This window comes from Quercus robur, chromosome 5 (genome assembly GCF_932294415.1).
Source record: "Quercus robur chromosome 5, dhQueRobu3.1, whole genome shotgun sequence".
Lineage (NCBI taxonomy): Eukaryota > Viridiplantae > Streptophyta > Magnoliopsida > Fagales > Fagaceae > Quercus > Quercus robur.
In genome coordinates this window covers 26,470,218-26,497,637 of record NC_065538.1, presented here as the reverse complement: position 1 = coordinate 26,497,637, position 27,420 = coordinate 26,470,218, and the positions used below count along the sequence as shown (strand labels likewise).

General features: G+C 35.6%; 2 protein-coding genes and 2 long non-coding RNA genes across 4 annotated transcripts; 1 reads left to right on the top strand and 3 right to left on the bottom strand.

Annotated features, from left to right (window-relative positions):
- Positions 1-6,145: 6,145 nt before the first annotated feature.
- Positions 6,146-11,180, bottom strand: LOC126728028 (uncharacterized). The gene is made up of 4 exons (XM_050433910.1): positions 10,929-11,180; positions 8,724-8,979; positions 6,646-7,053; positions 6,146-6,223 (listed from the first exon to the last, which is right to left on the bottom strand). Exons 1-4 carry the CDS (start codon positions 11,178-11,180, stop codon positions 6,174-6,176), a joined length of 966 nt encoding a protein of 321 aa, XP_050289867.1. The 3' UTR covers positions 6,146-6,173.
- Positions 11,181-15,048: 3,868 nt separating this feature from the next.
- On the bottom strand, positions 15,049-16,694 carry LOC126729048 (serine/threonine-protein phosphatase 7 long form homolog). The gene is made up of 2 exons (XM_050434794.1): positions 16,589-16,694; positions 15,049-15,971 (listed from the first exon to the last, which is right to left on the bottom strand). Exons 1-2 carry the CDS (start codon positions 16,691-16,693, stop codon positions 15,195-15,197), a joined length of 882 nt encoding a protein of 293 aa, XP_050290751.1. The 5' UTR covers position 16,694; the 3' UTR covers positions 15,049-15,194.
- Positions 16,695-21,390: 4,696 nt separating this feature from the next.
- Positions 21,391-23,759, top strand: LOC126725648 (uncharacterized). Its single transcript, XR_007655531.1, has 3 exons — positions 21,391-21,925; positions 22,020-22,073; positions 23,369-23,759. It is a non-coding gene; the product is annotated as an uncharacterized LOC126725648 (long non-coding RNA).
- A 369-nt stretch (positions 23,760-24,128) lies between these two features.
- Positions 24,129-27,023, bottom strand: LOC126725647 (uncharacterized). Its single transcript, XR_007655530.1, has 3 exons — positions 26,452-27,023; positions 26,178-26,263; positions 24,129-24,565 (listed from the first exon to the last, which is right to left on the bottom strand). It is a non-coding gene; the product is annotated as an uncharacterized LOC126725647 (long non-coding RNA).
- Between the last annotated feature and the right edge of the window lie 397 nt (positions 27,024-27,420).

The window sequence follows — 27,420 nt, the reverse complement described above, 5'->3', positions numbered from 1 at the left end:
AAAACAAAAAAAAACTTGTATATAATTAAGTTGCGAATATAACGAGCAATAGGTTAGTTGTCGTAACGCTAATGTAATATACCCCGTGTCGGTTATGATTTTGCAGCATGACATTGAGCCATATTGGAACATAAAATCCAGATATGCACACCACCTAGCAATGAAACATGTATGGGCATTTGCCAAACTGTTTCATTACGTAATATGCAGTTATTCGACCTTAACATATACAAATGTACATTTCCAAATAAATTTAAACATACTTGGGAAGAAAAAGACCATTTCATTCCTTACTTCGACAGAATTGATCATTTGACTCTGCGTCAAAGAATGTTGACCATTTTTTGTAAGGACCTTTTGCAGATGAGACATGAGGATAAGGATAGACAAAGTCAAATAATATTGTAACTGATAGACTGTAACTGTTTGATGATCATGAAACTGAATTTTATTTTCTCTGTTTTATATGAGGAGAGTTTAAACTTGTACGTAGGTAAGAAAGAGTGGATGACCTTTTTGAAGGTTTTTTTATTTATTGTTTTTATTTCTTAAATTTATTTGGATTTTATTTTCTTTTATTTCTTTTTTTTGTAATTGTTCAAAACATCATTGTTGTGATAATTGGATTGAGATAAGAATTGTGCTACGATAATTACAAAATTTTATTTTTCTTTAAATAAAGGTAATTGATTTTTATTTTTTGTTTCAATAACGGCAGATGTGTGTGTTCAACGGTTGGTACCACATTATTATAATTTTTTTTTTATCAATTATCATGGCAGATGTATTCTGAAACAAACGTGTTTGTTTTAATGAAATTTTTTTGATAAGTGAATAAAGTAATTTGAATACCATCAGGAGAGTAATCTAATTTTGTAGGCAATGTTTTGGTGCAAGTTAGACATGTATTTTTACCTTTCATTCAATAGTCAGAACTTAAATATAGACATTAAGGACATTCACTTAATTAATAAATGGGGACTCGAAATAAGAGAAACCCCTAAACTATTTTAATACATAATCTTAAAAAAACATCAGGTTCAGTACAAAATGATAAAAACTCGACTAAATACTAAATTGTATAATATTTTATTTTCTAAGATTGCCCCTGATGTTCAGGGAAAGCGCTAAACAACTAATGAAAATTATGAAATACCCTTAATGTAATAAACTTATCTTTATCTCTAATTCATAAGAAATGGTTTAAACTCTTAAATTGATAAAAATTGAAAGCAAACAATGTAATGAAAAAAGTGAACTTATATAAATAAAAAAAAAAAAACATATGTACCACGGTTATATTTTGAAAAAACAATAAATAAATAAAAACTATCTCGGCCTGTTCTTTGTTGTTTCAAATTCAAAACATAATAATTCCACTACATATTACACTTAACACGTTTGAATTCCACTCCCACATTGTCAAATAACCTGTTATGTTGCCCATGTATGTACATTCAGAATTCAACCATAAATCAAGTAAAAAAAAGTCAAAATAACGACAAATGCAAATACTTCGGCAACTCTTCCACTAAAACAATTAATATTTCCAAAATGTTCCACAGTCCGTCCATACTAAGTAAACAACAATACCATGTCAAAGTTCCATAATAAATAACCAAGTATTCTCCTATTAGATGCCATTTTCAGTTCCATATGAAAAACTAAAACACATAACAGATTAAGATAATAAAAACCCAAAATGATTACGTCGCAAATAGTAATAATTGTTCATGGCAAAATCCAGTGCCATATGAAAAAGCCTTCAGACATCACTAAGAGACTCGATTAGAAGAGCTGTCTTCCTTGTGCTCATCGTTATTGATCTCCATGCTCTTTTTATCTTCACTGACCTCTTCCAATTGTGGCTGTACAAGGTCTACATCAAATGAATTGAATGAAACATTAAAAACGTATAAACGATATAAATCTGAAATTTAAAATGTGTGCGTAATGAAGCAATGTAAGCAATGAATCAATTAAACAAATAAGTCATTTGCATAGTAGTAAGAAAAAACAATGACTGGTAAATTTTTTGTACTGTCTACTGTCTGCCAACAAAATCCAAAAACGATTCTAAAAAATATGCATGAATATAATTTGTATTACGTTGGTATCAACCATACCATCATGCATAATTTTTCATCAGATTATTCCATTTAAATTCTCGCCAAGATTGTGCACACTCTGCGCAGCATGTTCTATTTTCATAACTCAAATTTGTACTACATATAGCAACTTCAATGCCATTTCAACTTTTCTCTACACCACCTCATCATTAATATTTAAAGTAAACATTTTTGTACTTTATGGGAAATCCAGAACCTTTTGGACATATATATTATAATTTTTTTTTAAATCATAAACTTATAACTTTGGATAGCCAACATATAAATAAAAAATGCATTACCTGTAGAAACAGGAATGCTCAATGGCACTTCCAATTTCTTTCGACATAACTCCGAATGGCGCTTCAAATTATACTGAACAAATGCTCCGTCAGCAATAAATTTCTTTCCACACTGCTTACATTTGCATGAAGGCCGTTCTTTATCTTTTGTCGGAAGCATCTCAAAGTCACGCCAAACACCTGAAGTCCTCCTCTTGTAGACTTTGAGCTCAGTCTTTGCCTTCTTTGGCTCGGGAAGGTCAGACACTTCATTAAATTGGGCATCTAACTCAGGCTGTTTTCCTTTTTTCGTCATGTCACTGCGAATCATCTGATCACTTTCCATCTAGACCAATTTAAAGAAAAATTATTGATAACAAATTCAGTAATTGTAAGAAAAAGTAAGGACTGACAAATTAATTTAAAATCAACAAAAGGAACAAACAATCTACTATTACTACTTAACAATTAGACACTAGTGGGTTAATTGGCCAAATTTGGACTAAATTTAACCCACGTATACCTCACCCTGAACTATTGTGCAAGCATAGACAAAGGCCACAGGCCCGAGCCCAGAACACTGGGACTAATACAATAAGTATGTAGACATACTAAAATTCATAATAAATTTTAGAATTGTATGACGTGGCATATTGTTCAATATGGATAATAAAAGTATGTCAATATTAAACAACATGAGACTCAATAATAACCTACCAATTTAACACGTGTCAAAATTTGTGGAGAAGTTGTAACATTACTTTTGTAAGTATTGATATAACTTTAGCACCCTCTAAAGACAAAAAGGGTGAAATTTTAGGTTTCTGTGTCTCTAGACTTTTCTTTTGTTTTACATCATATAATTTAACTGTTATGATCTATTCTAAATCGATTTACTTATTAAAAATGACAAAGTCTACTATAAGTACTAAAAAATGGACATGATGATGATTAACACAGTAAACGAAATCTACAATTTAATGAAGCAATTTCATTACTAACTAAACAAAATTGCATGTACATTATGATGGACACAAACGAACGGATGTATTCTCAAAATATTTTGTTTGAAGATGACAGATACAAAGAAATTTGAAAAGAAATCAGACAACAAGACCCAATTATTTTAAAATCAACAACACAAATCTATGGACATTACGATAATAATGAGTAACACAGCAAACGACATCTACTACACTTTAATGAATCAATTTCACTTCTAACTAAACAAAACAAAAATTATAATGGACATTCATCATCTGAAAAGGACATACCTTGCTGGACTGGATTCGGTGGTTCAAAGCTGAAGAAAAATAACCGGTTGGAATACCGGTTGTGAGGAGAAGATAAATCAGAGGGGTCGCCTACGGATTTGAGGGGAATAGCGACTTTGAGAGACATTTTCAGACTAGGGTTTTGGTTTTATACTGAAGAATTTTATCTGTACTGTACTGTGTACATCAAAGAGGGGCGATTGGAGTTTTGAGGAGATTCAGCGAAAATTACAGAGAGTAATGGTTGACGACGAAAACGAAGAGGCAGTCTTCAGATTCAGAATTTCAGAGAGGCGTGAGGGTTCGTTCAGTTTCTGGGGGAAAGGTACCTAGACATATAGAAATCAAATAAACCAGTACGGTACTCGATAACTACATAAGCGAGTCTTATCACAATTACTCGGCTTCAGCTTATTCGAGTAACATTACTCGATAAGATCATCACCGAGTTACATGGAAACTGACCGATCACACACCAATCCAACAGCAATCGAGTTGTGCAGACAAGATTGGATGGAGTGATGGAATTTCTTGGTTTTAAATTAGTACTCGCTTCCAAGGAACTCGAGTACTAAATTGCATTGTACGCAGGAATTTTAGGGCACAATTACTCGGCTTCAGCTTATTCGAGTAATGTTACTCGAGAAGTTTATCAGCGAGTTATATGAAAACTGACCGATCACACACCAATCCAACAGCAATCGAGTTATGCAGACAAGATTGGATGGACTGATGGAATTTCTTGGTTTTAACTGGGAACTCGCTTCCCTGAAAATCGAGTACTTCTTAGTATGGTACGCAGGAATGTGATTACGAATTACTCGGCTTCATATTATTCGAGTAATAATACTCGACAAGGGCATCAGCGAGTTATATGGAAACTGACCGATCACACACCAGTCCAACAGCAATCGAGTTGTGCAGACAAGATTGAATGGAGTGATGGAATTTCTTGGTTTTAAATTAGTACTCGATTCCGTGGAAATCGAGTACGGGGTAGTGTACTTAGGAGGAATTTTATTACTCTTTACTCGGCTACGTAATATTCGAGTAATTTTACTCGACAAGTGTATCAGCGAGTAATACTGTAAGTATTGCGATCCTGATTATTAGTAAGATTATGATTACGAATATGTAATAATATTGAATATTGGAATTAAATGAACAAAACAATATAAAGATAGTAGTTCATTAGGGGGGGATAAATAGACCGAACTGGAATTTTACGACAAATATCTTCTCGATCTCTTTCCTTTTTTTTACTTCGCCTTTTGTTTGTTGCCGTGCCCCAGAACGTTAGCTAAAATCTGTAATTTCAATATTACTTCTATACTTTATATAGTTTATATTTATATGATTTATCTATTTAGTTTTTATATATTATGCTCACCCCTTACATTATCTCGATACGCACATTTTTTGCGTAAGGGTTAAACTTAAAAAATAAATCACGCAAACTAGTCAATGATGACCCTCCATGGATTCACCTATATAAGCCACAGTTACAGCTGCAAAAATAAGAGCGTGAATATTGGTTGTAAATAATCCACAAAGTATGACGGGTATAGGAACAATCCTCATGGGTACTAGAGAAACAAGAACAAGAACTAGTAATTCATCAGCTAACGTTGCATTCATCTTGAACAAATCCCAACTGTCTAAATTTACACTAGAGTCTTTTGCTTATAAAAGAGACCCACATAAAAGGAAAATTTCAACAAATGTAATGTATAAATTAAACTTCTGCAGTTGTGGGATCTCCATCCATCATCACTATATTGCATTCGTCTAATGTTGCCCTTGTTCAAATATGCAGATACATAGATACAAAAATCTAGAACTGAACTTTTCCATTGCACATGAAAATATCCACCCTTTGCAAATATAATTGGTATAATTGGTACCTAACTCGAAGCTGACTCAAATATTCATGTACACCATAAACATGCTTAAGTAGGTTCATTTACAAAATATGTTCCAAAAGCTGTGTCTAACATATCCAAAAAATCAGCTGTTAACATATATGGCCTACAAAAATCTGCTGTCATGTATGCTCTCCAAAAATCTGTCAGTCTTTTATGTCCAAAAAATGTTCTCAAAGTTTTATCCGCTAGCTGTTACACGAACAATAACACGTCTACCAACTCCTGTGCAAAAAACAAAGAAAAAAACAAATTGTGGTCAGGTTTCTTTTAATATCAATAGTAGGAACCACTAAAGCCTGCAAAAACTTCAATGCCAAATATGAATCAATAAATAAAAAACAAAAACCAACAACTAAATGACAATATAAGTTTAAACTATACAAAAATCCCTTAACGTTTACGCACACCTAAGTCATGCCATATATCCCAACCAACTAATAATGAGGACATTTCTTTTCTCTTTTTTTTTTTTTTGGTTGTGAATTGTAATTTTCGAAATTGAACCTCAAAAACTAAAATAAATTAAAAATGTATCAACTATATTGGGCAAGGTTTTACCCCCATAAGCTCCACATCATCAACGGCTCAACGATCTTTTCGTTTCCTCACAATTGCCTTCGCCGGTCTCGTCTTACCTGAAATTCAAAGGGATCACACATTACTTGAATGCACACATTCCCTATGCTTAATTTAATTATCAGAAAATGTATGATCTGAGTACGATCATCACTTAAAGCACACAACATCATATGCAAGTCCTGTGACATTCTATTAAGGTAAATGATAAACAGTTTACATAGCATGGAGGTGCACTGCCTAAATAATAAAATATAATGCAAACTAAGCAGAAGATTGTTAATCTGAACAATCTGATGAACATGTAGCAGTTAAGAAAGATGCCTTCCTAGCTATGCAAATAATTACTTTATCATTATGAAAATAGAAGACTATGACATATAATGACATAGTAATAATTCCTTTATGAGTTTTATATGTGTTTTATAATTATGCGCAGTCTATGGATAGCTTCCATGTTTCCATAAATCATGTTATTTACCGTCGCCGGTCCCACAACCAGGGGGATGTATGTCAGTGCGAAGTGATCTTCGCAACCCATGTACCGGCACTATATTCTCACCCTGTATCTGTTCGATTTGTGCAGCCGGTTCATCAGGGTTAGGAAGTGAAGGGTCCTGGGTGGGCTCAGCTTGAACTACAGGTGGTGTCGGTCGGCCAGGGGTGGGTACAAATATACAGCCACCGTCGTGGGCAGAGTCGGCAAACAATGGGGGAGACAGCCGAGTGGGTGGTGGGGACCGAGGGCCAGCTTGGGCACAGGATGTGTGTTCTGCACTATTCTCATGGCCAGGGGGGTGGGATGGCTGGGCAGCAGCGTCAGACGTGCATCGCGATGACCCGACACCATCCATGTACATGCCCCAGTCGCCCTCCAACGCCTCATCATCTGCAGAAAAACAGTTGCATTTATTAAGATAACCACTTTGAGTCATAAAATGTCTTACTATTTGCAGCGTAGATATGATTCAATGGCATTTGACCCTTTAAACTCGCTTAATTTGGGTGCATGAGACCTCTCATATACACACTCACATGCACACAACCAATCATACAAAATGAAGTCTCATGGTTGCTTGAATTTCCGGTCCAATGTTCTTACTCTGAATTCTGATTGAATGCTTTTCCATTTGCAATGGCAGTATCATATTTTGCCCCAAGCTAGAGAAAATGGGCAAATGCCCATTCCAAAAAAACAATTTAGCATTTTGCCGTCTTTCCCAAATTAATTAGGGAAATACCCCTCTTTTTAAACTCAATTTTCTCTAAAACAAAGTTAAGCCCTATAGTGACATTTGTAAGGATCCTATAATGAGTTTTTAAGGAACTATAGTGGCATTTTATAATCCAATCTCCATAAAGTCGAGTTACATGCAATTTTTTTCTCTTTTTGTTACCTATAATTGAACTTCATGGAAATCGGATTACAAAACGCCACTATAGGTCCTTAAAACGTCACTATAAAATCCTAAAAAACGTCACTATAGAGCTTAACTTGATTTTCAAAAAATCGAATTTAAACAGAGGGGCATTTCCTAATTAATTTGGAAAATACGGTAAAATGCTAGATTGTTTTTTTGAAAGGGGCAAAAGCCAATTTTTTCATACAATAATTATTTCAACTTCAACAATAAAACATTGTTTCTAACAGAAGATTCAAAATGTGAAGTGTAACCAAGGGCGAAGTGAATACGGTGTAAACCCTATTGTAAAGTGTAAACCCAACATCAGACAAGGGCCAAATGCGTAAGTAATCGCTTGACCCGCACCTAGTGCATGTCGTTCATAGAATCCAATAACTATTGTCTAGTGTAAACCCTTCCCAATAAAACTAATACTCACGCCACCTAGACGAGTTACGTATAAACCTTGTTTTGTTGGTAAAATCTAATAAAACTTTGTTTTTAATTCATCATTGGCATATTAAATTAACTATAATAATAAAATTTATAAAACAAAACCTTTGAAATACAAAGTCCAGCTTTGTTTAGTTGAGCATGTACTATCATTGTTATTACTATTTTTTAAACTCTAATTTTATGAACGTCATAGTGTGATCACAACTTTGAATTTCCTCATATAATGCTAATTTTATGTTCATGGTCGCGTAGCAATATTTTTAAAAGGAATTACATTGGCATCCATAGTGCTCTGTGCTTTATACGATGAAAAAATGATTTTGCTGGACTTTTGTTTTCATACATAAGCATAATATATTAGCATTGATGTGTATATGTTAAAAGTGGATAATAGTATTGTGATTGTAGTTGATAAGGAATGAATGAAACAAGTTTGCATGTCTTACATTTCAATACATATATATATCGCTTGGAAGAAAAAAGTGCTTATTCCCATTGGTTAATTTTTATGATAATTGCAGAACATTGTAACGCTACTAATTATACCATAATTATGAGAAGGAAGTGAAAATTAACACTAAAAACATGTTACCAAACAATATATACTTTGCTACTATAATATGTCCTCTAAATAAATTACAACTGAAAGTAGTAGAAGTTAAAGTCAGTAAGAATTGAAGGTATTAGAGTTGGAAGTTACCCAAGACATCGTCATCCTCGTGACCACGTCCACGACCTCCACTGTATGCACGACCTCCACTGTGTCCACGCCCTCTAGACCCACGACCTCCCCCACCACGGCCTGTGGCCTGTGTGCTCGCCTCAGTCACCGTGGCACGCGCATTCTCCAATGCCGCTCGGCTCATCTCTCCGACAAGATCCAGCGTCCTCTTCAGGTGGTTGTACACTGCGGAGTTTGGTTCGCATTGCAATAGTAATTCCACAGTGGACTCAACCTGCGAAATAAAGGAGTCCCATTAAAACTTCTTTCTTTAGTTTTGTGTTGTGCAACACTAGGCCTTTAAGTCCAAAGCACTAAATCTGTTTTATCTTTAATTTTTTTTTTAACAAATAATTTATATATATATATAATTTTTATTGTCCCCCAAATAGGTTGTGGTTGAAATTATATACTATTAATATTTAATGAAACTAACACGAACCAAATTTGGGGTTATGCATACCCGTGAAAAAAGCATTGCGATCTATAAGATATTGAAAGAGCTAATCCTACTTGCAATTATCATTTTTACAATATTCCAAGGTATCGCACACTATTGCAATGTCTTTAAAAAGTAGATGAAGAAACAAGACAAAAGACAATCTTAAGGAACCAGAGAAGGCTTTACTTGTTTGACGAGAGCATTAACATTTTCTTTGCATATTATTGGCGAAGGTCATGTCAATAATTTAGTAAGATACTATATAAGATGGTCTTTCACCAAGAATTATAGTGTTCGATCAAATGCGAGTTTGAATTTGCTTGAGTCTTCAGAGTTGTATCATCTTATGCTTGCCCCACTAAAATGAGACTATAAAAGTGAATGAAAAGGTTTATGTTAGTTTATTTCAAAGTGCAAATCATGCAATGTTATGCGATTATTAAGTATTCTACCTACTGCTGAGTCATACACTGATTAGTATTTTTTATATAACGAATTTGGCATAACCTAATTATATGATATCAAAATCTGTAGAAAAAGAATCCCTTAATTACTTTTCTTCTATTTGATGAGCAATATATGAATTGTATAAAATGGGTACCAGAGAAGAGAACCCTTCTAGTCTATGGACCTACTAACATAAGTCGTAAAAAGAATATATAATAGGTTGGAGTAAAAGTAGACATTGCAATGGAACCCAATGTTATAAAATGTGCAACAAAGTTTGCAGTATAAAGTATTTGGCTAGTTCCTTTTTTAAATATTTGTCTAGTCTTTTTAAAGAATCAGAGGTACAAACAATATCATTATTACATTTGTTTTCCTAAATAAATGTAAATTAACTAATAATGGGTTGGGCCCTAACTATGAGGAACAGGGCTGGCCATAATCCCAATCGTGTTGCAATATCATATTCTCTTTGTCTATGGACCAAACCCAAATTTATGATAATCCATAGATGTGCTAAACCCAACCCGGTTATACTAATTCAATGAGACTGCTCCACTTATATTTTCTAAAATAGCTTACTTTTGTGACCATACCATGCCTCAAACAATCTCAGTTTTAGGGCAAATTTCATATGGAAAACTAAGTGGGGTGATATTACAACAACCACATCAATGAGCTCCTAGCTAGGAAAAAGCCAATGATTAATTATTAAATTCTATCATGAGTACTAATTTAAAATGCAACTTTGATTCACTGTTATTTGACCAAATATAAGTGTAGTAAATTAACATGACCAAGTAACTTACCACTACACACTCTTGGTGTGATGGTCACTCCACAAATTTACTACACTTAAAGGTGAAAGGCAACCTTAAGGTGCCAAAAGAAGGGGGAAAAAAGATTCGGTTACTTTCTTCCTCTTCTCTCAAGAACTTTTTTAGGAAGCCCATTATGAAAAAAAAAAATCCTACAATTCTGTGTAATTCAATCAACTTTTGCAAGATATGGACTGGGTTTTCCGAGGAAAACACCAAGCTAGCTAGGGACGGTACTTTAAAGTATCCATAACTAATTGGTACTCATTACCGCATGTTCAAAAACAATTTGGCAAACCTAAAAATAAATAAATATACCCTAATGAATATGAAAATGTTCTCTAAAATGAAATGTTCTCTAAAATGAATATCAAAATATTGATCCAATGACTCCACTCATCAAAAAATTCTCATAATGCATGCAGCAACACACATATATTGTCAATCAATAAAAGAAGCATCGAATTGTTGCCTTACCATTATTTCCCAATACGCCGAGTCGCGTGTAATGTACCGTCTCGTCGTCTTTCGGTACGACTCCATGTAAGCAGCAAGGTATGTCGTGTCCCCATCCAATGCCGGTGCATCAGCAATATGTTCCTCTCTATGGGCCCATCGGTCAATGTAGACAGCATGCTCTTGCACCCAATCCTTATCTAGTTTACCTTGGAGGGAGATTTTGTGGAGATGAACGGACATATCTACAATATCCGGTGGCACTTGCTTCATCCCGAACTGACGAAAGACACGTTCCGGATGATGATCCTCTACTATCCAAAAATAGATCAATGGCACATTGGCCCTCCATATTTGTCGGCCGGCAGTGCAATATGGGGGCAACAACTCTAGGACATCGCTGTAGGGCTCCCAGACAACCTGCATAAATGGTCAACAATAAGATGCCTGCCAACAATAAGAGAAGCTCAGAGTGCTACCAGTGTGGCAGCCACATAATAAAAAGCTATGATGCTTGAATCAGAAAATATGATCAAGGAGAGAATTACTTATTAATTATGGCTGTCACCTTATACCTATGTATGATTTGAGTTCTTTCTTAGATAGAGTTGTTATTTCATGTCATCGAAAACATTTTCTTATCTGTATACGTATTCCTTTATTGGCTCGAGCTATAACTTGCCATCAGTAATCTGTCTACAATTATAGCATGCATGCTTACTTTTTATGTATCATTGAATTTCCAATAATTTTATATTTATGGTCATGAATCATGAACTGCATGAATGTGGTTCCCCACTAATTATCTCTAACTTTGGCAAAGATTTGTTTGTCGGAAAAAGGGAAGGTGACTTGAGAAAATCCTGATATATAATTTACACTCTCAGACATTGATTCACAATCAAAATTAAACGTAATTCTACCATTAGGAGAATTTCTTATAGTGCTGGATTTATGAGTTAACATATTATTCTTTGCACTTCAATTAGAACAAACAGTATCACTCGACGATCATATGTGGACAACGTGAAGCACGATAGAACAAACAGTATCAATTGTGACATGAAGCGGTAGAATACCTGGTGTGCCCGTATACTCGACAGTGACGCACGATACGCAACTAGCACATGTGTCGCATGCTCTGTCGTGCTCTTCGGTCCCTTCCATCTAGTAAACATATAATTTCAAACAATGCTCATTAGTTATCATCCAAATAATAGATTCCAAATAATTATCATGCAAATATTCATGCCACTGTAGTACATTTTCAGTGTACTTGGGTTGCCTATTCTTTAATAAAAAGTTCTAAAGTTATATATCAAAAAAATAAAAAATAAAAAATATCATGCTAAATTTGGAACTTTTCTTCTCTAGAATGAAAGACAGAAAAAGAGTGGCTCCTTTATTACTACAAGCATGGTGTAATATCTTTTTTTCTTTTCAATCTTGGATTCCCATTGGGTGCACCTATAACTTACCAGTTTAAAAAAATAAAAATAAAAACAAGTCAAAATCAATGAGGGACTTATTGTTTTGTAAGAAAGACTTATTGAAAGTCCCAGATTGAAATGAAAGGGGATACTATACTTCCTCCTCAATAAATACCTCTCCATCAAGAATTTCAAACATGAATACATTGTTTAGTTTTTGCAAGGGCCTGACATTGTTTAGTTTTTAATGTTGGGCTAGCTTATGTGTAAACATAACATATGCATGATATTTATATATATATATATATATTAGATTGTTACTTATCAAAAAAATAATATACAAGGTTTTCTTTTGTAAGAGAATAAAAATATTTAGTAATTAAAAAAGGGGCCAAAACTAATCAAACTGCTCAAAACCAGGAAGCGGTTTGACTGGTTTTGAGCCCTTCCAATTTTTTCCTGGTTTTTTAATGTGGACCATACCAGTCTAGGTCCCAGTTCACTGGTCTGTAGTCCACTGGCCGCTCTGGTCTGCTTTAAAAATTTAAGCTCCTTCAACTTTGCATTGTTGGATAAGTGAATATGGTGCTTTACTCAGGGAAATGACCAATTGTGGAGATGCCTTCTGAGAATTAAATACGAGCAAGATTCCCAGTGGACTATAGACGGAGTAGAATTTCCACACGGAGTGGGACTGTGGAAAGGAATAAGAGCAGGTTTTGGGAGTCCTATAAATTTATTAGATTTCAAATTGGGGATGGCATGATGGTGAGGGTATATGGCCTGATGCATGGTGCGGGAACAAGTCTTTTAATTGGTTAGTTTACGTTAGTTTATGATCCTTTCCAAATTGCAGCTAACAAACATGCTAGGGTTAGTGATTATTTGGATGTTAGGGGTAAAGTAGTGCATTAGTACCCTATCTATGTTAGGCAATTGCAGGATTGGGAATTATTGTCTCCCTGCCCTGTTTGATTTACTGTATTCTCAATGGGTTCAGCTTTGGACAGAAGACAGCATATTGGAAACTAGATAGAAATGGTGACTAACTCCATGTGAATGTATCTTCAATTTCTTGAATTTTCTTTACCCTTTTCGTTTGTAACATTTTGATTCGACAATGGAACCCCACAATCACAAAACCAACTTGTGATTAGGGAATATGGGTCGTTCACGGTGGTGGATAAAGTTGGGATTTCGATAATTTGGTTGGGGTTGGTCTGGTATTTGTCCTTCACTGGGTAGTAGAGCAATTATAGAAATTGTGGATCATTATAGAGAAATTGGAGAAATTGTCACATTGAATACTATTTTATATTATTTATTGACAAAATATAAATTCTCCAATGACATAACCGTACATAATTTCATTTAGTATAATTACTTTCTAGTAAGAGTTTTAGCATGATACCAAAATTTATTTCTCAAAAGAATGTAGTCAAAAAAATTTCTTTCGACTGAATTCATTCTACCAAAGTTTAAAATCTATTTGCAGTTGTCTCCTCAAATGCTGCATTAGAAGCTACAAAAGGCAGATTGAACCTATGGCATTAGTAAGCATCTCATGACCATGGACCCTTTTAGGACAAGAGGCCAGTCCCTAAGCTAATAGAGGCAATTTTGATTTGAAACAGGCCTATAGCTTCATTAACATATCAAAGTTACCATCAACCCAAAAAAAAAAAAATCTCAAAGTTACCAGAACTTCCATTACCTTCATAACCATTTACTTGGCAATGTATGCAACTACCAATCCACATAAAATGTTTATGCTACACATCAAAAGTGATACCAAATAATTCATGAGGTCTTTAACCTTTAGACTAAACAACAATGACATACGGCAGAAAAATATTCTACCACCCAATCTAGAGACTGAGATAAAGGAATGCCAAGAATAACAATCATCGATGGAAATGCTAAGAGGATTTAAATTAATTTCTAAGCTCTTACTAACCCACCGTGATGCATATTGGTTAGCCAAGTCCTACAATTAGTGCCAACGAGCTCTTGACTCATGTACATCTCATATATCAATTTATGTATATTCTATGATGAATGATTTTTGAAAACCAAAAAACCAATACTTCATTTCTAAACACAATTATCAAAAATACATTAGATTGAAATTTGAAGGAGGAATATTAAACCCAAACCATCTGAGAAGTGAAAACCCAAGGTTATCTATGATATCCAACCATCATTATGGGTTTCCACCACTTATTTTACTAAAAATTAGAAAGATCTAGACATAGAGAGATTCTTGACTTAGGGATTTGTTGAAAGTATATGATTTAATCTCTTCTATCTTCTTCTGTATTAGAGGTGTGATATACATGTAATATATACTTATTTGTCTTACCATATAAAAATAGTTAAGCATAGGGTAAAGTTAAGTTATGGCCCTGATTCTATTTTATATTTTTTTATAATTTCATAGTTGGAGTGGGGGATTTGAACCCTGGATGTCTACGTCGGAAACACTAGGAGGTGCCAATTAAACTACAAGGCTCTTGCCTAGGTTATGGCCCTAATTATCTTGCAAATTTAGAACTACTACCAGGCAAAAAAGGACATTGGCCAAAACAACTATGCTTTAGCATTGCCAATACATTTTAGCATTTCTAATATTAACTAAATGTAGTAAGATATTGGAATTTAAATTGGAATCAGACTAACCAAAATAATAATAATGCAAATATAATGATTGACATAAGGTGAAGAAATTTGTCTTTCGCAAAGTAGCATGCTTTAATCATAGAAGCAACATAGTCTTACAAATATACGTAGGCACCACAAATCATACCAAACATTTATTGAAAAAAAATAAGAGTACTTGACAATTGTATCAAACTACTCAAATAACATACCGATTGGCAAGGGGACCTGCCTCCACTGGCGGTAGTGGCAACCTCATAACAGGGCATATCAATGGGAACCTCGAATACGCCCACAGCTGCACCAACATCACTGCTCCACCAATCTGCTTCGCCTTCGACTCCGATGCCTTGCATAAGTGCCTGTACAACCAGGCTAATGCCCCACTACCCCAACTGTACCTCTTCGCGTTGCTGATTGGGTTTAGGAACTGTAGAGGCAGCACCGACACCCGGTCTGCTGACTTATCCATAAACAAAATCGTCCCCAACCGATCGAGTATGTGATAGCGCGCATGTTGCTGCACCACCTCATCAGTAGCATCCGCAGCTAGGGGCCCACTAAATAGTGCATCCAGCCACGTGAATCTGAGCCTCGCCCCAGCAAGGATAGAGGTGTTCTCATGGGGATGCGGTATCGGGTCTGGTGGACGATGACCCAATAACTCAAGACACAACGTAGGCCAATCCATCTTCACAGCCCCAGTAATTGGCAACCCATCAACAGGAACCCCTAGCATCACCTCAATATCTTGTAAGGTGATGCTCATCTCTCCATGCGGTAGGTGGAATGTGTGCGTCTCCGGACGCCAACGCTCAACTAGTGCTGTGATCAACGCATGATCCACTTCCAAGTTTGGGACCTTGAATAACCCTTCAAAACCCGCCTCAGTTATGTACCGAGCAATCCGTGGGTCAAGCCCATGCTCGGGTAACTTGCAACTTCGGCGTCTGCAGTTTAGCACGCCTGGCACTACCTACACACGAAAGAGCATTGTCTTAGGATAGTGCACACGAAATAACTATAACAATGCTACATAATAATAATATGCAAGAAACAGTAGGCTAACTAGTTAGTCCCGAACATTTTGCAAAACGTTAGTTACAATGTTAATTGCTTATTCGCTCTACCTCAATAGCAGATAGGATCAAATTCAACATCAATGACATTGTTTAAAATTAGCACTAAGGTGATGGGCATCATGTTTTGAAATGAATGAACAAAGTGCCTCACTATGTCAAATGGAGTAGGGAATTAGGAATCAAGGTCGTTAGTTGTCTTATGTGTAGCCACGCGTAATTGTGTGTGCATGTTTGGAAAAAAGAATAGTAGCGGATTCAATTATTTATTGATTACTATAGCTTCTAAATGACATGTACTGACTTTGGACATGTACTGACTTTGAACATTTCTGCTCCACACAATGTTCTTGATTATTTATGCTTCATGCCATTTTCTCTTTGGATTAAATACAATTCTGCGTAAACCAAAACATTCTACCATGTCCAACGTCTATTTGCTAAGAATCAAAGAACCCTACAAAAATAAAATTAAATGATTTCGACATGTTCAAAGTTCAGTACAACTACACACCTGACCGGCTGGCGTCTCCCAAAGCAGCGTGGATCGATGAACCGGCTGCCGCGTCAACTGTGTACCAACCGTCGGTCCAGGATCCACATTTCCCACTTGCTGCATATCTGACACGCATGCAATCATGTTAGACACGTAAACACAGACAAGTAAACACAGGCAAGTAATAGTGAAGAAAAGCTTGACTTTTGCAAGTAAACACAGGCAAGTAATTGAATGTTCTACAACAAACTCACAGAAACAAATACAGAGAGACAGAGTGAAAGAGAGATTTCACAGAAAATTGAAAACATATAATTGCTAAACTGAATTATACATCATGCATCTATATACACTGATTTTCAATCGATTTAATCATATCAAGGAAGAGTTAAAGTAAAACACTAAAATATAAACAACCTAACGTTCATGGCTGCAAGGCATAAACATAAAAGACACATAGTTGCAAATTGTATAAGCAACCTAACCAACCAACCAAGTTGAGATTCAATGTCTAAATCAAACAAAGTAAACCAACAAATGAACAAAGCATAATGCAAACCAAACAATCAATTAAGCACCACAAAAAACACCATTCTAGAACACTAAAACATAGCTCTAAAATTAAAAGGTACCCAATTACCAATTAGCCCTAAACAAGCCCTGCCACCCATGAGTACTAGAATTTCCCTTCTTTAATCGAAGTGTAAACTTCCTTCCTTTTGCTTTTGCTTGTTCCCATACTTGACATCACACTCTAAAAGAAATTTTATTTAATAAAGCAAGAACTGAAAAGGGTTCATTGTAACTTAGTGGCTACTGAGGTGTGTTTTCAACAAAAAAAGGGGGAGACAAACATGGAAATAGGTAAAGGTTCCATTAGACTCTACTGCAATGGACATCTCACTCACAAGCACAGCTTTCGAGGCAACTAATAATAGTCAAATTAATATTGAGCTTTATTAAATGGATTAAACAACTGTGAGACCTATACCATCAAATGATGGTGTGTGCATAGTTATGTGTCAAATGAACACTGAATTGGTGACCATAACAGTCCAAGACCTTTGCTTTCTTCTCTTTTGGGTTTTGTTCCTTCATTTGTTTTTATGAAGTCGATTATTTTTTCTCTTAGAAGTCAATTATATTTTTATTGGTCAAGTCTTGGTCGTAAATTAGGTTATTAGTAATTCATTTCTTTTCTTCAAATCAAGCAGATTTTTTAAAATCAATAGTTGGCTTTCCTAAGTCAACTAGAAATAGGGTCAAGGTAGTTAAAGGCGAAAGGCAACCTTAAGGTGCCAAGGTGCCAAGGCCTTATATGGCCCGATGCCCTAAGGTGTGAGGCGACAAGGCCTTTGGTGCAGCCAAGGCCAGCCCATTCCAGAAGACCTAGAATTTACCAAATAGTCTTCATTCTGGGAGAACTTAATTAAAAGCATTCCAACAGTGAAAAACATAAAACAAACAATCAAATAAGTGTCAAGTCAATTCAACTTTAGATCGACCAACGAAGGTCCCAAGATAACTCTTCATCATCTAAAATTCCCAAATTAAAAGGTCTTTAAAGAAAACTGCAATCAAATAACAGTACATTCAAGTTTAGACTAAGGAAGGTCCCGATAGAACTCTTCATCATCTGAAACATCCCAATAGACTAAGCCAATTACATTCCCATCACTGACTCGTACGTTTTTAATTTCTTATCATTTTTCATCTTTGACTGTTCTCATCTGATTCACCCATGGTAATGCCTTCTAATTGTTTAATCAATTGGCTTATTCAATTGGTTAAAAAAGAGCTCTCAATCTTGTGCTGTTAGAAAAGACTTAACAACTAACTAGTTAAAAAAAAAGGAAATTCAGCAACCTGTTACAAAAACTACAAAGCAGCATTTCACATTTACAAGCTTAGATGCTCCTGCATCAAAAACTGCTATCGATAATCTTATTGCAAAATGTTTACAGTTTACAAACAGACATGGAAATTTCTGACTCAGCTGGTTAAGTGGGGTCACATGTCAAGTGTGATGCACGCACGTGCGCCACTTTTTTGTTAATATAACACCAACACATACAGCAGGACATTGTAGCAAGGTTATAAAATTGGGGAGTCATTAACGAATTTCGAAAGCATGGAGGACATTGTAATCAGAGTAAAAGTTTAGGATCGAACAGTGTAATTTATCCTAACAAAAATTTTTCTTTTCACAGCTACTCAATCCCTACACTAGCATGGTGGTATTATCAAAGATTTTCCAGGATGGAATCATCAAGGCATCTCATTCTGATAAGAAATACCAGGATAGTGAGCCTACCATTGTTGTTGCTAATCCTTTCAATTCCGATGATGGGTACAGATGGCGTAAATATGGGCAGAAGGTGGTTAAGCTACTACAAATGTACATGTGTGGGTTGTAATGTCAGAAAATGGGTTGAGCAATCTCCTGCCAGAGAAATGCCTAAAATTAAGTACGAAGGCAAACATAATCATGAAATGCCTAACAAGCTTGCAAAAGAAATTAGTGATTCGCAATATCTGGCCGGAAATATGAACATTCTAAGTCACAATTGGAAACAAAAAGTGACTGTGAGGAGGAAGGTGTTGCAGAAACAAGAAGTTAATTCCGACACACAGAAATCAATACCCTAGGGAAATAAGTATAGTAGGCCAAACCACCAAAAAAATAAATAAATAAACAAAGCCCTAGGTCCTTCAGAAGCACCCTAGAGGATGTACTATTTCCATTCCCAAAAGCCACCACAAATCTCAATGCTCCCTAACCTAACCCAACCTATTATGAAAGGATTGGGTGACCCTAAAAGGCCACTAAGGCCACTAACTTCCCTTTTCAACCCCAAATGTAATAGATGATAATAATAATAATTCGATGTACTTAGTCAACAAACATAACCCACAGAAGCTGCTAATCTGACACAAGACAGGAGCTTCAACGGGCTTTAATACCAAATTTGATGTAGCCTTTTTAGGAATTTCAACACTAAACTAGATTCTTGATAACATATTGATTGTGTTGATGACTGTTTGGTATTTAAACAATAAAAAAAACATCAAATAAACAAAGATAAAACATTGGGCAATCACACGTAGGCTTTCCTAAGCACTCACATTTAGGTACGAGATAGCAATTGCGATTGAAAAAAGTTGGAATGTTCATTATATAGGCTACTTCTAAATCCTTTCTTACAAAGGCTAGGAATACTAATAACCAAAAAAATAAAAAATAAAAAAAAGTACTTAAACTTCTAAGACAATTCTAGTCTCTTAAGACAATCAATTATGCATCTGTACACAAAATGTAAGTGACTTTCAACTGATGTGGTAAGTAAGTTTATATGTTCCCATATGATATTACAAGGATAATGACATGAAAAAAAAAAAAATTACAAACCAAAACTTAGATGTTGAATAAAAACAATATGGCACAGTTACAGCCGTAAGCAGAGTAAATGGCAGCAAAGGTTTTAGGATGTCCATGGTCTGTGGGTAGATATATGCGTGCATATCCATTATACACACATTATATCTATTATAATAATAACTAAACAGAGTGGAAGCTTGTAAAAGCCAGTAACTTTGAACCTTGTAAAACCAATAGCTTCTCAATTCAACATCATTCAGCATTGAATTAAAAAGAAATTTTCCCTAATTCAAAATCATGACATAACTTGTGACATACTTTCTGGAAAAAATAGAGATTGATTTCATACACTTTCAAACTATATGAATTACAAACCAATTTCCCCTAACAATGAACACCGTTGTCATGCTAACTGTATTTTACAGGAATTTCTGCCCTAGATGTGCGTCATAAAACACTTCAAAACCAAACCCACTTCAAAACCAAACCCAACAAAGCTAAAACAGCAACAATAATTATGAATACAGATACACAACAATCTAACAGCGAAAAACTTAGGAAGCCACACTCAAATCAGATTACATGCAAAGGGAAAAAATTACAAATTTGAACTCAGCATTTACAAATTACCTTAATACGTTTGTAATCCTTTAACTCCGAAGACAGATTGGGTTGAGCTTCGGCTGTGGTGAGATTGAATAAGTGTGGGTATGGGTATGGGTATGGGTATGGGTATGGGTATGGGTATGGGTATGGGTATGGGTTTCGCTTCAACTTCGGAAAGGGTCTACTGAACGGTTTGGTTTGGGTGTGGGTAGAAAGAGGAGAATCTGACGGTGGCCACTGACGGTGGCTACTGAACAGACTGGCGGTGGCTTAGAATCGGACTGAGGAAGGGAGAGAGACTGTAGACTGCAGAGGAAGGAAGCCAAACAGTTTTAGAGACGTTACATTTAAAAACTGGTTCATATTACGCACATAACTCGATTTCCAAATTAACGAGTTCCAAACAGTAACGTGGGAATATTTTATTGCCCAAAAGCCAAGGTGGAACGACAGCGTGGCAAGAACCTGCCCTCAACTCGGTTTCTCAATAATCGAGTTACTTAAGTAACTCGCCGTTATGGATATCGAGTACCCAAACAGGGGCACGCCCCTATATAGTTTCGAAACAGGGGCATTATGCCAAATATGTTTCCCAGAAAGGGCAAAGGGCCAGAATCCTCCATATCCAACATACTTACCACAATACTTACGGATCCGGATCCTCTCCATTTCCCCTTGAAATGGAGAGGTTCCAGTTCACGGACAGGATCACTCTGCATTATATCAAGGGCTAAAAATGTGCCATGTCATAACTTAACCCACTTAATCCAAACCACACTTAACTACACTTAAACTAGAGGCTCTTTAACTCAACCGGACAAACCACAGTTTCTCCCTCACCAAACCCATCTGAACATTTCAGATTCAAGCTCCCTTTCTCACTCTCTTCTCCAAGGTTCTCTCTCACCCCGCCGTCACGGTGCCCCGACTTTTTAACTCAGCTCCTCGCTCACCACACAGATTGAAATCCCTAACCCACGAACTCAGCTCCTTGCTCTCATGGATTCAAGCTCGATCCCTCACCCACGAACTCAGCTCCTCGCTCACCTCACACTGCGGGTTTCCTCTATCTCTCACACGGCCTCTCACATTCACACACACAACCCTGCCGACGCCGACGAGAAGAGCCGAGCCTAGCGCCGACATGCCGAGTCGAGCCCAGCCCAGCCCAGCGACGACGCCAATGAGGCTAAGCCCAGCCATCGACTCCTCTCCTCCCATACCCATCGGCTCTCTCTACCGTCGACCCATACCCATCGGCTCACTCTCCCTCACCACAAGATCCTTTCTCCCTTTCTCCCCTTGCCACCCCCATACCCATTCATTTTTCCTCACCATACCCATACCCATACCCATTCCGATTTTGCTTGGTAAGTTATTTATTTGATTTTTTGTTTTGATTATTGTGAAATTTTGGGTTTGGATTTGGATACTTAACATTTAGGTTATTTATTTAATTTTCAGTTTTGATTTTAGCCCAGCATCATCAAATTGCTCCGCTGGAATAGCCACTGCCTCGTAAGTTTCTCTCTGTTTTTTTTTTTTTTTTAATTGATAAGCTCTGTTTGGTTGTTGGAAAAATGAAGGGAAAAAAAACTATGATACTGCTATTTTTTTATTGATTTGTTGGTGCTGAATTTGGTTTTTTTTTTTTTTTTTGAAGCTTTTGATTTTAATCTTGGTGGGGTGTTTCAGATTTTTGGGGGATTTATGGATTTTTTTTATCTGAATTTGTTCTTAAAGCAAAATCGGATTTATGGGTTATATTTTTGATACCACACCCAAGTTTCTTCCTTCTCTTTTAGTGTCTCAGAAACAAAGTTCAACAATCCCAGAAACATTACAGAATATTTTAACCCACAAAAGAAAAAAGAAAAACACAATCTTCTTGCTAATAAAAACAATGGGTTCCAATTCAAGAACTCTAAAGGAAACGAGAATCACAAATTCACAGCTTGGCTACACAAAAATTTGTCAAAAGCTGTATTGAAATTTGAAGAAAAGGGTTTACTTTATTTTAATTTTTTTACACAGTGATAGTGAGGAATTATATGAGTAAACGGTTTGATAAATGTGATTTAGGAAATTTTAGTTCCTATAGCATATCAATCAAATGGTGTATGGGAAATGAAAGTAAAATAGGGAAAACTAAAATAAAATGAAAATAGGAAGAGACAGAGACAGAGTCAGAGACGGTGCATTCATGCTTGCTTACTAGATAAAAGGATGAGTGAAGAAATAATTATTGCAAAATACTCCATATGCTTTGCATAAGTTAAGAAAAAAGGCGTGACACATAAAAGAAAGGCATGAGTGATTTTTCAAGCACCTAGTACGATTAGCCTTGTATTATTATGAAAAATAATTACAGGGGAGGAAGTATCATCAGTGTTTATGCATATACTAGGGAAAACTCTCCTTTTATCTGCCTCATCTTCCAATTTGTTATGTTATCATAACTTTTCATTTAGTTTGCGTCTCAATCTGATTTTTAATCAATTAAGGGGTAAAGAAAAAGGAAAAATTTGACAATTTTATCTAGTAAGCAAGCATGAATGCACTAATTCACCTTACAAGCTTAGAGCGTTGTCAGTTATAAGGTCAATTATACTGGCTTGAGGATGCATACACTCAGATGTAAGATATTGTGAATGTTCAATTTGGCTTTCAATCTGTTGTTAACTATTTTCTTTCTTTTACCCCCTTAAAACATGGTATTGGGTTGTGAGCAATCATCAAAATACAAGCTCTTTGTTTTACTTAATTATCATAGCTCACCAGTTGGAAATAATGGTGAAGTTTATAATATGCAGGATTGGCATTTTTTGGATATTGCATGTAGGTTTCATCAATCTTTGGTGTACTTTCTGCGTTATTTTGAATCATCAATTACTTAAGGGAAAAGATTGTCAAAGTGTCAGGTATTTTATGGGACTGCATTTCATGTGACGTGAAACTTCAGATTCTAGAGTTTTGATATCAAAAGGACTTATATAATGAAGAGACATCATACCAGGAAAGGGTGGGGCAAGTTGAATATAATGAGAAAAGTCAAAGTGATCAAGCTGTGAGTCTTTGACTAAAAATTGTAGACTATGGCGGGAATGTGTAGTCAAGGAGTAGGAGATACTTGTAGTGCAAAATTATCATTATATTATGACCTTTGTAATCAAGTGTATATATCAATAGAACTCTTGTTACATATGTCTATGTTTCTATCTCTTTTTTTTTTTTTTTTTTTGAAAGTTGGCTTGATTTTCATTAAAACCAGAAAGAGAGTTACAGTCAAACAAGGATCTGCAGAAGTAGAACCAAAAAGACTAAGCACTACAATACACCTGTTTGGATTAACAAAGAAATAAAAGGAGTAACATCCTTCCATAGTTGGGAGCTTTCTGTCCTGCGAGGATGTGGGGCTAACTCGTGCGCACCTTGATTGAAGTCTACATATGTTTCTATCTCTTGTACTATTACTCTACAAGATATGGAATTACCCTTACGAAGAAATGAAAAATTTGCCGAAATATAGAGTTAAAAATGGCCCAGCCATCCTCAAACGATACTACTAAAAAATTACACAGAAAATAGAAATTCATTAAACGTATTTTCATAATGTTAATAATATATTACATATATGATCACTGTTTAACTAAACAAATATTCATACATGCACACGCAAAACCAACATCTTTAAGTATCTTCTAAGCCAATTACAAAAAATATCAAAAATTTGCTACAAACTTTGCAAATAAATGTCTAAGTTGCCCTACAAGCTAGATTATATCAAATCTCTATCAATACTTAAACTGAAAATTAGCGAATTTTGCATTGCTAAATTCAAGATACATTTTTTTTCAATCAGTCATGGGATACTTCAAAACCTTTTCTTCTAAACAAATGGGCAAAAATTAGTGCATGGAACTTCGCATAAAGCTTGCACTTGATTTCTTAAACAACACTTGTACCCGTCTTTAGACCTTTTTCAAGGTTAGGCCGCTCCAACTCATTTTCTACAAAAAGAAAAATCAAATGCATAATGTACATCAGAAAGGGAGAAAAATCCACAAAGAAAAATTTCTTAAAAATCCATACAATCAAGTCAAAAGCTCTACATTTTTTTAGCAAATACACTGACAAACTTCAAGTGGTCCATATACTTAGTCATGAAACTAAACTAACATAAGAACAAAAGCATTATCTTCTATTAAACATACCTTCTATTTGAAAAACTGAACCAACATAAGAACAAAAGCAATATCTTCTATCAAACATACCTTCTATTTGAAAGGGAATTGGGTAAGAAGCTAAGCAAAATTCCAAACACTTTTGTGTAAAAAGAACATGAGTTCAAAAAGGCTTGTTCCTACATGTACATTGCATCAAGCCTAAGCCTTGAGGTCCAATAAAAGTTTTTAAAATTATAGTATTTATTGAAACTAACAAAATGAAAAAGGCCATTTAATAATAAAAATTTAGATGACACATATTTCTGCTTTTATATGCAGTAAGCCAAATGTTCAATGTTTCAAACCCCCTTCACACAAGCATTTTGACCTATCAACTCAAAAGCCCATTTAATAATGTGATGCATACAAACATTACAAGATCAATTGAAATCATATAAAGTTACAAACATTACAAGATCCACCTCATCTTTGGAGGATCCCCCCAAAAATGTGGACATTAGGTTTGTAAGTTATAAAACCACCATCTTTTAGCTGTTATATATTGTAACATTGATCATGACTGATGTGCCATTTGCCAAATATTGAAGCCACAAAAATAGCCTAAAGAGATTTATCAACCAAGAGGCATGTCTTCACTTTGAGTAAGTTTCCAAGCATGGTACAATATGAAAAACTTAGATGGGGTGAGTCAAGCAATTTTAGCACATAGTTTATAAAAGACTCTCACTGAATGAAGTGAAACGAAAAAAGAAAAAGAAAAAGTCTATTAGAAAAAATGAGCTGTTTTTTCCCAGTGGCACAACCATTAAAAACTTAAATAAATATTTATAAAAGATGATACTTTAGAATTTAAAAAGGAATTAACAATGGTGTTCCATTGACTTCTTTCAGCTTTGAAATTAAATTTACATTGCAATTCAATAATATAATGAATGGCCAAAATTTTTGTGTAAACTAAAATGTAGGAGTAGAGGAAAAGTTAGAGTTTTCCTTGATCATTAAAGTTTATGCATATTTTAAAACCATACTAGAACAACAAAAAAATCCCAACTAAGAGATCTTGCAGGCTATTGTGATTATTCTTTCATGGAACAGATGTACTCTCCAATTATTCATTCCCACTAACTGGAAGTATTATTGAAATACAATATTCCGCCACCACTTGGCTACACTTTAGTAAGACCCCATGCCATAAACATACGGATTGCATAATTTTTAATTATCTGATAAGCTCTTTCCCATAATTTCTTAAAAGAAAAGTAATACTAGAATTTAATAGATTCTTCAAAATTATAGCAACATAATAAGTTTCTGAATGGATTAACTACTATATGAAATCTAGATCACATAAGTTAAGAATGAAAACTACTTAAAGTACATGTCATCACTAGAAGTATCTACGTGTTATAGATGACAAAATTGCAAGAGATGTAACCTTGCAAATGGTTCCTTTGAATCAGCAGTCTGCAATGTTCCTCTTGAAAGCACAAGAGGCTTAGCATCAACAATTTCTGAATCACTCTGAGATTCTCAATTGTACATAAAAAAAAAAATAAATAAATTATCTACATATTACACCACAAAATCCAAACCCAAATTTCACAAAAATCAAAACCGAAAATTAAATAAATAACCTAAATGTTAAGTATCCAAATTCAAACCCAAAATTTCACAACAATCAAAACAAAAAAATCAAATAAATAACTTACCAAGCAAAATGGGGATGGGTATGGGTATGGGTATGGTGAGGAAAAATGAATGGGTATGGGGGTGGCAAGGGGAGAGAGGGAGAAAGGATCTTGTGGTGAGGGAGAGTGAGCCGATGGGTATAAGTCGACGGTAGAGAAAGCCGATGGGTATGGGAGGAGAGGAGTCGATGGCTGGGCTCAGCCTCATTGGCGTCGTCGCTGGGCTGGGCTGGGCTCGACTCGGCAAGTCGAAGCTAGGCTCGGCTCTGCTCGTCGGCGCCGGCGGGGTTGTGTGTGTGAATGTGAGAAGCCGTGTGAGAGATAGAGGAAACCCGCAGTGTGAGGTGAGCGAGGAGCTGAGTTCGTGGGTGAGGGATCGAGCTTGAATCCATGAGAGCAAGGAGCTGAGTTCGTGGGTTAGGGATTTCAATCTGTGTGGTGAGCGAGGAGCTGAGTTAAAAAGTCGGGGTACCGTGACGGCGGGGCGAGAGAGAACCTTGGAGAAGAGAGTGAGAAAGAGAGCTTGAATTTGAAATGTTTAGATGGGTTTGGTGAGAGAGAAACTATGGTTTGTCCGGTTGCGTTAAAGGGCCTCTAGTTTAAGTGTAGTTAAGTGTGGTTTGGGTTAAGTGGGTTAATATATGACGTGGCACATTTTTGGTCCTTGATATAATGCAAAGCGATCCTGTCCATGAACTGGAGCCTCTCCATTTCAAGGGGAAATGGAGAGGATCCGGATCCAATACTTACCAGTGTGCAACAAGTTCAAATTTTTATTTTTATTTTTATTTCAGATACGGAAAACAATTAATATGATTCATGACTTAACACATCACAAAATTCAAATGGCATTAGAGCACTCACAGCAGTGGTGCTATATAGGTATAATGCTAAAATTTAGCTCCACAAACACAAAAAGGTTGCTACAGCAGTGGAGCTAAATCTATTTTTTTTAGCTCCACTGCTACAGTGCACATCTATAAATAGATG